The sequence below is a fragment of the Nothobranchius furzeri genome, chromosome 17 (assembly GCF_043380555.1).
Source record: "Nothobranchius furzeri strain GRZ-AD chromosome 17, NfurGRZ-RIMD1, whole genome shotgun sequence".
NCBI lineage: Eukaryota > Metazoa > Chordata > Actinopteri > Cyprinodontiformes > Nothobranchiidae > Nothobranchius > Nothobranchius furzeri.
Genome location: NC_091757.1, coordinates 48,166,571 through 48,176,633, shown reverse-complemented (window position 1 = coordinate 48,176,633; position 10,063 = coordinate 48,166,571). Strand labels below are relative to the sequence as shown.

The 10,063-nt window shown below is 42.2% G+C and overlaps 1 protein-coding gene across 2 annotated transcripts in view; it reads left to right on the top strand.

Moving 5' to 3' along the window:
* The window catches only part of LOC107394022 (pikachurin), a 39,342-nt gene that overhangs the window by 6,486 nt on the left and 22,793 nt on the right, over positions 1 to 10,063 (top strand). For both annotated transcript variants that reach the window (XM_015972735.3, XM_015972734.3), the window contains exons 2-7: positions 19 to 128; positions 979 to 1,065; positions 2,458 to 2,484; positions 2,581 to 2,698; positions 2,784 to 2,919; positions 8,762 to 8,928. In XM_015972735.3, the coding sequence (XP_015828221.3) occupies positions 19 to 128; positions 979 to 1,065; positions 2,458 to 2,484; positions 2,581 to 2,698; positions 2,784 to 2,919; positions 8,762 to 8,928 (645 nt within the window). The remainder of the gene's footprint in view (positions 1 to 18; positions 129 to 978; positions 1,066 to 2,457; positions 2,485 to 2,580; positions 2,699 to 2,783; positions 2,920 to 8,761; positions 8,929 to 10,063) is intronic.

Below are 10,063 nucleotides of genomic sequence, written 5' to 3'. Positions count from 1 at the left end.
TGTGTTTGTGTAAACCAGACCGCCTGAGTCCTCCGTTAGACATCCAGCTGGAGGCGCTGAACTGCACCGCCTTCAGCGTACGATGGAAGATGCCTCGGAGGCACGTGAGCACAATCACTGGATACAAGGTAGCTACAAAACAGGCTCTACATAAAACTACAGAGCAACAAAACTTCATTCAACTGACAAATTAAAATCATTAACACACATGCGTTTCCATCATCTGTTTGAGTGCAGTTCTTCCTACTCCAACAAGGCTTTTTTTTTACAGTCCATCAAGGAGTTTTTAAAATGACAGACAAATCAAATCCCCTCTATTTCTGTCCTGAGTGGATGCTCATTTCTTTCTGCATGGCCGTCACATTCTGCTCTCTGCTCCGAAAGTGCACATCAGACTCACCGTCCAGAAAGATGGCCTTGAGGAAAAATGACATTTTCAAATTTCGTGTGTATAAATGGAACCTTTTCTCTACAAAACATATGTTGTTTGTCCAGGTGAAGAACTAAATTAGACTGAGAGATGTAGCCTTGGGTAATGATTTAGCTCTTGAGTGTTTCACTCCAACTCGACTCAAGTGCTCAGTTGGAATCAGCCACATGATCATGTTTTGCCTACTGAGAACTTATTTAGGTTAGTTATGTTCATGAGTTACTAATTAAACAGTAAATCTTAACTGTAGAAACTGTGTTTTTGTGGAATGAATCAGATTTATTAAAGATTTTTTTTAAAGTAATCTGTTTACATTTCATACCTTTTTCATTCTTGGGTTTATTCTGAATCAACCATTAACAAATTGTGGATCAGTGTAATTGCACGCTGCATTTGGGCCATATGTCGTCTCTAAGAGGATTAGCTATCCACCAGGCTTCTCAAGAACCTACAGACATCCTTGTAGTCTGTTTATAAACAGTTTAGTTTACACCATTGCTGTTATGTACAATTAATGGAAAAAAATTGTGTGTGTTTGTGCTATTTAGGTCTTTTACACAGAAATGAAGAATGGTCGCCCAGTTGCCACCACCTCCATCATGGAGGTGCCACTCAGTTTGGACATGCTAACCACTGTGAGTATCCAGCCAGGATCAGCAGTTTAGAGAATGACACAAATACATGGTTTTGTCAGGTAATTTGGTGGTTTAAGAACGTACTGACAATTATGTTAAAGGTGTTTAAACAGAATCTGCAAAACAAGCTGTTAAACTCAAACTATCACAGTCACAGCTCAGCTCTTTGGGTCCCCCTTGAGTAGGGTTGGGCATCGTTTGATTTTGAACGATTCCGATTCCAATTCCTCATTTCGATTCCGGTTCCTATAGATTCCCGATTCCGATTCTTTCAAGATATGACATGTTTTAAGTGAGCCAGCTAACCACAGGTCCTACTTGATGAAATAATCTTAACTTCATAATGAATTTTAATTCTATGAACAACAACATCACCTTCATTTAGACAAAAACATGTTTTGGAGAAAAAAGAAAAAGACTTGCAGCACAACCAGTGTGTTTGTTTCTGACCACAACCAAAGTCTGGAAGAAGCCTCTGGGATGAGAGGCTAAATGTCTCCAACATAACGTCCAGCTGTTTTCCTACCTGCAGCAGCCGTTCAGTCAGAACAAAAAGTGAAACTTAAATGTAGCTGCTGTCTGTAACAATCTAACAGATTTTAAACATTAAAACTTCCAACAGAAATAGTTCAAAAAGTAAATAAAAAATGTTATTATTATTATTATTATTATTATTATTATTATTATTATTATTATTTACTGTGGTCCACCACAGAAAAGCTTCTCTAGCATGATGACTTTAATTATTCTACAGGTTAATGTTCAGCCTTCTGACGCTCAAGCGGCTGCGTCTGACTGCTGACACTCTGTGTGTGTTTTTATTTCTGCAGTGAGACAAACTCACCTCACACCATCCAGAATTTGTTCTTTAAAGCTTCTATTAAATCCACCGTGTTGACGTATTTAACAAGTTTCCTCTACGCTGCATTTTTTTTTTTGCTGCAGAATTTAAAGTTTACATTCCTGAGAAAGATCTGCAATGGTGGTGCATTTCCATGTTGATTGTATTGCAATTAGGTTTTCACAACAGCTGGAGTTCATACAAATTACCGTCGTAGAAATGGAGGTAGCAAACATTGTGGGACAAAATGTTTGTGCGATTCTGATAACTTATGGCCACAAATATGACAACGTTTAGATATTGAGTATATTTCTTTGTTGCTTAAAAGATTAGAGTAAATAATTCTAAATTCTAAAATTCTCCAGTAAAGGATTATTTTCAAGGCCTGTCATTGCTAACACACATACACACACACTTCTCATTTGAGCTCATCAAAATTGTGGCCATGCCTTCATTTCTTCTGTGCATGCCATATAAAGGTGTGCCAATAACTTAGATCATGGTGATGTCACGCTTAAATGCCATCCTATTTTCCTTATTATTTATTATAGGGGCAGTTTGATGGGCAAGCCAACTTTGTGAGTAAAAACTACTTCCTTTATTAGTTGGTTTATTCAGCATTGACTGGCTTTTACCTTGAATGATTTGCTGCATTTCCTTGATAATCCTTCTAGGATGTCGACATTGGCAACCTGAAGATGAACGCTAAGTACAGAGTGAGTGTTGGAGCTTATGGCTGGGCAGGAGAAGGTAGACCCAGCATGCCCAGAGACATCAGTACAGCTTCACATGGTGAGAACCCATTATTTTCAGTGGGGAACATAATTTCAGCAGATGTACTTTTAATGTTTGGGTCATTTTCTTTTTCTGCCATCAGAAATGTGCATGCCCCCCTCACCCCCGACCCAGCCAGTTGTCATAGCCGTATCAGACACAGAGCTGGCGTTGTCGTGGCAGCAAGGAGAGAGTGAGGGAAGTGCACCTGTTCTTCACTTCCTGGTGGCTTACATCAGGTCAGTCATGATTAAACAGTTTCAAATGATGCAGTTAAATATTTTTCTCAACAACTCATAAACTCTGTTTCCCACTTAAAGTCTAAATAAGTCCCCTACATTAATGAATCGATTTGTACAGTGTAGGCACTTACCTGTGAGGGCGTAAAAGCCAGAGGTGGCCTTGTCACAGAGGGAAATACAGTAAGTCTAATATAGTTCCAAACATAATTAAAGCTGCAAGCAGCGTCGTTCAACCCTCGCAGCTCCGCGCCGCTCCAGCCTGGCCGGCAGCCCGGGGCACCCGGGCACATCCACGGAACAGAAACGTCGACCACCCCGACAGCAGAAACTGCAAATGGTCTCCTCATCCGCACCTCACCCTGACTCAGCATGTCCTCTGAGCCCACCATTAAATTACACATGTCACCACTAGGGGATACTCTATCTTTACCACACAGGTGGTGTGATGACACAGACCAAGTTTAATGCTATTCTGCCCACGTTTTTTGAAGTTATTGAAGGTTAAAGTTATCTAGGGGGCGCTGTGACCAATTACATAAAAATCCCATTGAGGTCCTCTTAGGGAGTTGAAGATGGCTTTGTGGTAGTTTGGCATCAATCAGACTTTGCGTGTGCTTTCTAGAGCAAGAGAGCTGAAAGGGGGAGGAGCTAAAGGGATTTGAACCAACAACCACATCATTGTGTTTGGTGCAGTCACGTGATGACACAAGCCAAGTAAAATGCCATTCTGACCTTGTCTTTAGAAGTTAATAAAGTTTGAACCTATCCGGGGGGCACTGTGACCATTTACAACTAAATCCCATAGAGGTCATCTTTGGTCATCAAAGATGGTTTTCTGTTAATTTGGCATCAATAAAATGTTGCGTGGGTCATCTAGAGCCAAAAGGCTGTAAGTGGGCGGAGTTAAAGTGATTTGATCGAGTGAGCACATAAATGTGTTGATTGCAGTTGCGTGATGACTCCCACCATGTTTAATATAGTTTGGAGCTTTTTTGTAGAAGTTACAAAGGTTTTATTGTATCTAGTGGGTGCTATCCCAAATTTAGGAAAATATCCCAGGAAGAAGTTTGTAGGTTGACAACAAACATTTGCGTGCATTTTGGTGTGAATTGAATTATGCATATGTAATTCAGGGCCTAATATCTGTCAGGGGGCGGAGATAAAACAATATCAACCAATGACCACAGGATTGTGTTGAGTGCCTTTGTGTGATGACACATGGCAAGTTTGGTGCAGTTGCAACCTCGTCTGTAGGAGTTATTACAGTTTTAAAGGAACATAGGGGGCGCTGTAGTGATATTATACAACATTCACCAGCTGTTTGTGCCTCATTGGCTAAAGGGCATGATTGTTGATCGCCATGTTCAGTCTTGTGAAGATCGGAGGCTGTTTGTGGAAGTTACAGTCAAACGTAAGGTCACGGCGTCACGCCAGAATTTGCTATGGCATCAAAGCCCCTCCCGGTCTGGAAAGCTATCAGAACTGAATGGTCATTACAGCATCATGAAGACAGTGCATGACCTTAGTGTCGTGTTGACTAAATTAGAGGGGACAAATACGGGCATTTCACCATAAAACAATAGACTTCCTGTTGCCAGGGGGTGGGGCTTAGGTGATGTCAGCTGTCCACATTGTCATTGTCTTGAGATATGGTCAGTGATCACACAGACACAGTTTGATATAGACCTGATCATGCATATTGGAGTTTTTACATCAATGAATGTAATGGCAAAAGGTCAATGTTTGAGGCTTAGCCACGCCCACACCTTTCAACTTTTGAAAAATCTGACAGATGAACTTTCCCCCCCATGTCTTAAGAGTATAGAGCAACAGTTTGAAGGCGATCGGTGAAAAGGGCAACGGAGCGAAAACCACTAAATCGAGTACTTGGACCAAAATGGCCGACCTCCTGTGCAACTTTGCGCTTTGCTCCAATAGACTTTTTTTGTAGGTCCTGCAACACCACATTAGTGTACCAGATTTTTTAATCCTCATTCAAAGCATGGCTTGGGGCTGACAGTTTAAATGGTCCCAGGGGTCACTATTTAAGAAAACAGACCACACCCACTGGATTTTCACATCACATTTTTTGGGGGGCGTGACTGGGATCACTCACCAGAAGTGTCGTGACCATATCTTTAGAATTGACCAAATGGGAGGCAAACGTATTTGCATGGTGTGATGGCGAATTTCGCCATGCTCCCAAAGCTCCGCCTTTTGTCGAAACCTGCCAGTACTGGACATCAAGTGACCTCAACTTATCTACTGCTATTAGCCAGAGATTGCTGGTGATCAAATCAAATCAATCAAATTAAAGATACTTTATTAATCCCAGAGGGAAATTAGAGAAAATTAAAAAAAGAGTGGCGTGGCGACAGGTCAAAGTTTGAGGCTTAGCCACGCCCATACCTTTCAACTTTTGAAAAATCCAACAGTTGATTGTTTTCCCCTACACCTTAAGAGTATATAGCAGGAGTTTGAAAGTGATGGGTGAAAAGGGCGACGGGGCATCATTCTCCAAACAATGTGTGCGAAAACCACTAAATCGAGCACTTGGACCAAAATGGCCGACCTCCTGTACGACTTTACGCTTGGCTCCAAGAGACTTTTTTGTAGGTCCTGAAACACTACATTAGTGTACCAAATTTCATAATCGTCAGTCAAAGCATGGCTTGGGGCTGACAGTTTTAATGGTCCTAGGGGGCGCTATTTAAGAAAATAGGCCACGCCCACAGGATTTTCACATCAGATTTTTTGGGGGGCCAGACTAGGATCACTCACAAGAAGTTTCGTGGCGATATCTTTAGAAATGACGAAATGGGAGGCAAACGTATGGCCACAGCAGTACGCCTGACTTCGCCGTGCCGCCACAGCCCCCCCCTCTTTTGAAAACTCCCATAAAGTGACGCCAAGCAACCCCCACTTGTCTTCAGTTACCAGCTACAAATTTGTGGTGAGTAAGTGAAATGAGGCAATTTGGGACCTATCACAGTAAAACTTGACCTTTTTGGTCCTGAGGGGGCGGGGCTTGTGTGATGTCATCATCCGACCATTCAGTTTACTTTGTGGGTGGATGTGGAATGACCACAGAAATTTTTGTAACTTTAAACGAGTATGAAGTTATAGCCGTTTAAATTTTTTTAGCGAGTAGTCGAACTTCGAGGCCTGGCCACGCCCCCACAGCTATAAAAAAAGTCAGTTTTAGTTTTTCTATTTGATTGCCCACTCCTTCTGAGCAATTTCCCACAACTTTTGAGACGATCCTGCGAAAAATGATCGAGTAAATTAATCAGAAGCGGACCCTAGAAACGGCCAAAACGGGGTCAAAATTACAACTTCAAACCAAAATGGCCGACTTCCTGTTTGATGTTGACCATGGTTTCAAGAGGCTTTTGAGTACTACAAGTGTACAAAATTTTATAACCGTACGACAAACTAAAGTTTATGGAGGGGGGTATTTTTCACATTCTAGGGGGCGCTGTGGAACTAGTTTAATAGCAGTTTTTTTTTGGGACCTTTAAAATACAAAATTTTACACGATGCCTGACATGTGTGCAAAAATTCCTGAGTTTTTGGGTATGTTAAGGCCTCCAAAAAGCCAATTTACTTGGCAGAAGAAATATAAACAGAGCAGATACAACAGGCCTTTGCAGCGCTTTCGCTGCTCTGGCCTAAAAATTTGACTATTTATCAGCTTTTCTGTTCAGTTGTTTTCACAAATAAGGCCATGAAATCGCGTCACCTTTTAAAAGTGAGAATTCATGCAAATTGGTTGAGGTGTTATTTACTTTTTTAAGGTGCTGTCATTTATTATTATTTGTTATTTTTAAAGGGATACTTTGCAACTTTTTCATATATTTAAATAATTTTCTTCAGCCACTATTTGCTAAAATGACCCTTTACAGGGTTAATGAAATGTCACCGCCCTCTGTAGCCAGAATATCACACTTGCAACTTCAGAGTGCCGGTCTGGTCTGTTGGACTTATTAAAAAAAATGAGCTGACATACTGCTGCAATCTGCTTCCAGCACATTTCTTGCATGATTAGATCATGAACACAGCTGATTTGTTTAATGTTGCATTATGTAGGAATAAAGGAAAAAGGACTCCCTGTGGTAAAATTTGGCTACTGTAACCACTTTAAAAAACTCAGGAAATTTTGCCGGCTGCCATCAAATTACAGTTGTTGGCGCTGCAGTATTAGCTCGCAGAAGACACAACCCCACATTCACTGATGGTAAACAGTTACGTCCCTCCTTCCTTTGTTTTAAAAGGAGAAAACCTGACAATCCCTGCAGCCAGCTGGATATGAAATATGTTTCAGAATAAATTTCCTTCTAAAATGTAACTTTAGGCTATTTTGGGATTTTCTCACTGTAAAATTCTCACTATATTCATATACATTGCACCTTTAATTTAGTGACAAACTACTCCTGTAGAGTACAACGAAGGCTGGGGAGACATTTCAGCTTTCAGATGATAGTGTTAAAAAACAACAGGTGTCTTTTGGTTCTACTAAACGGATACTAGGAAGGGCTAAAAGCAAGCCAAAAGTCTCCATTTAAATGTCTTTATTACATAACTTGATTGTTTCTAAGCTAAGCTAGCTTCCTCTCTATTGCCCTGTACACAATGCTAAGCAAACTTAAGCTGATTAACAGTCGGTACTTTGTACATTGTTAGAATTTCTTAATGCAAGCAAATGTCAAAACATAAATATAAACAATAAACCAAAATGGAAGAAATATTATGAAACAATATTAAACAAACTATTAAAACCAAGGGAGGAGCATTTATTGTCATAACTGTACCAAGACTAGTGCTCTCTTTACTAATTAAACATACTGTTTCCCATTAAATATGACTATTATTTGCTACACAATGCAACACATTCCTGAAAAGGCAGAATCTTCAGCTCTTTTTAAAAATAATTTGCATGCATCTCTGCCAGCCTGCTCAGTGTACACTTGTGTTTTGACATAAGGGTCAGTTGGGACATGAGAAAGATTAGATTTCATTCTGTTGCCATTAGTTTTCTGTCTCACACACACATACACACACACACGCACGCACGCACGCACGCACGCACGCACGCACGCACGCACACACACACACACACACACACACACACACACACACACACACACACACACACACACACACACACACAACGTACCTCACATGTCTAGACTGAGCCTCCAGAGGCAAGGCAGCTGATGTCACAAACAAGCAGCCCAAGTCCTTTGATGATTTGTGGTGCATTAATATGCAGACAGCCTAAAAGGCTTGATTAAAAGAAAATGATAAAAGAAAAAGAAAGCAAATGTAACAAAACTCCAGCGCTGATAAAATTTTTGGTGTTGAGTTGCAAAGAAACAAAGAGAAATTGTTTCACTTTGAGTGAACAGACATGACTTTGTGTCTGTTTTTTGAACGCGGTGGCATTTTTCACTCAGAAGGACCATCTTGGCTGCAAATCTGTCCCTCCTCACATCAAAAGAGGCCTTACTGAAGAGAGACATTGAGTGTTGTTGAGTGTCGTCGAGAAAACGCTGTGGCCTCAGGCTCTCAGAGTCAAAGCAGAAACAAGATTCAGAAAAAAGCTGAACATGGAGACTAAGAAGGAACTGTTCAAAATGTATTTGTTTATTTTTCAGCTATTTTTTATGAATTCAGAGATGATAGCTTTAGCCATGAGATACCACCATGAAACTGAATCACAAGTGAGTTATGGAATTTTAAATAGGAGTTAGTTTAATCAGTCAATAAGCTGACCAGAATGTGACTTTAGTGATTGTTTTTTTTATACACTTTTTGGTTCTTTTATTTTCCAACTCAGGCCAGAAATGGACACGGAATGGACGTACATCCGAGAGCCCATTGACACCACCTCCATGGTTTTAAAAGGGCTAATGCCAGACACAGAATACCAGTTTGTTGTCAGAGCTGTCAACATGCACGGAGTAAGCCCACCTAGCCAAATCAACAACCCAGTTCGCACACATGGTAAGGTCAGATGTTGATCTTTGGGCCAGTTTTTGAGAACCTTTACCCTCCCTCAGCTCCTCTTTCACCTGTTCGATCTTTTATTGAAGACCAAGCTCACTGAAAACCCGTTTGCAGGCTGAATGTGAAAATAGCGCTCTATCCCCATTTCCTGCATTTGCTGCCAATAGAGAATATACAAAGGGCGTTTCTCAATGCCAAGAAACCTCGCCTTGATGTCTTGGCCCCGCCCAGTTGCCTAGGAGATAAGTCATCAGGAGCCGCCAAGGCATGTTCCAATGTTCACGTTCTACAAAGGTGTCTATTCTCCATTTGTTAGCCAATAAGCTAGGTGAGGATCAGACAAAGCAAGGATACTCAGAAGGTGTCTTGTAGCCTAGCTTTGGTCAAAAATTTCCCAGAATACACCACGGTATTTTCAAAAGGATGGCCTAGGTCACAGGTCGATGATAGATTTTGTAGTCGTATCATCTGACCTGCGGCCGTATGTTTTGGACACCCGAGTGAAGAGAGGGGCGGAGCTGTCAACTGATCACCACCTGGTGGTGAGTTGGATCAGATGGCAAGGGAACATGCCGCGTAGACCTGGCAGACCCAAACGCATAGTGAGGGTCTGCTGGGAACGCCTGGCAGAAGAACCTGTCAAGACGGTCTTCAACTCCCACCTCCGGCAGAGCTTTGACCACGTCCCGAGAGCAGTGGGGGACATTGAGTCTGAGTGGGCCTTGTTCCACTCTGCGATTGTCGAGGCGGCTGTTGCTAGCTGTGGTCGTAAGGTGGCCGGTGCCAGTCGTGGTGGCAACCCCCGTACCCGCTGGTGGACACCAGAGGTTCGGGGAGCCGTCAGGCTGAAGAAGGAGGCCTACAGGGCGTGGCTGGTCTGTGGGTCTCCGGAGGCAGCAGACAGGTACCGGATAGCCAAGCGGGGTGCAGCAGTGGCAGTTGCCGAGGCAAAATCTCGGGCGTGGGAGGAGTTTGGTGAGGCCATGGAGAAAGACTATCGATCGGCTCCAAAGAGGTTCTGGCAAACTGTCCGGCGCCTCAGGAGAGGAAGGCTTGCTCACACTGTTTACAGTGGGGATGGGGAGCTGCTGACGTCAACTGAGGCTATAGTCGGACGGTGGAAGGAATACTT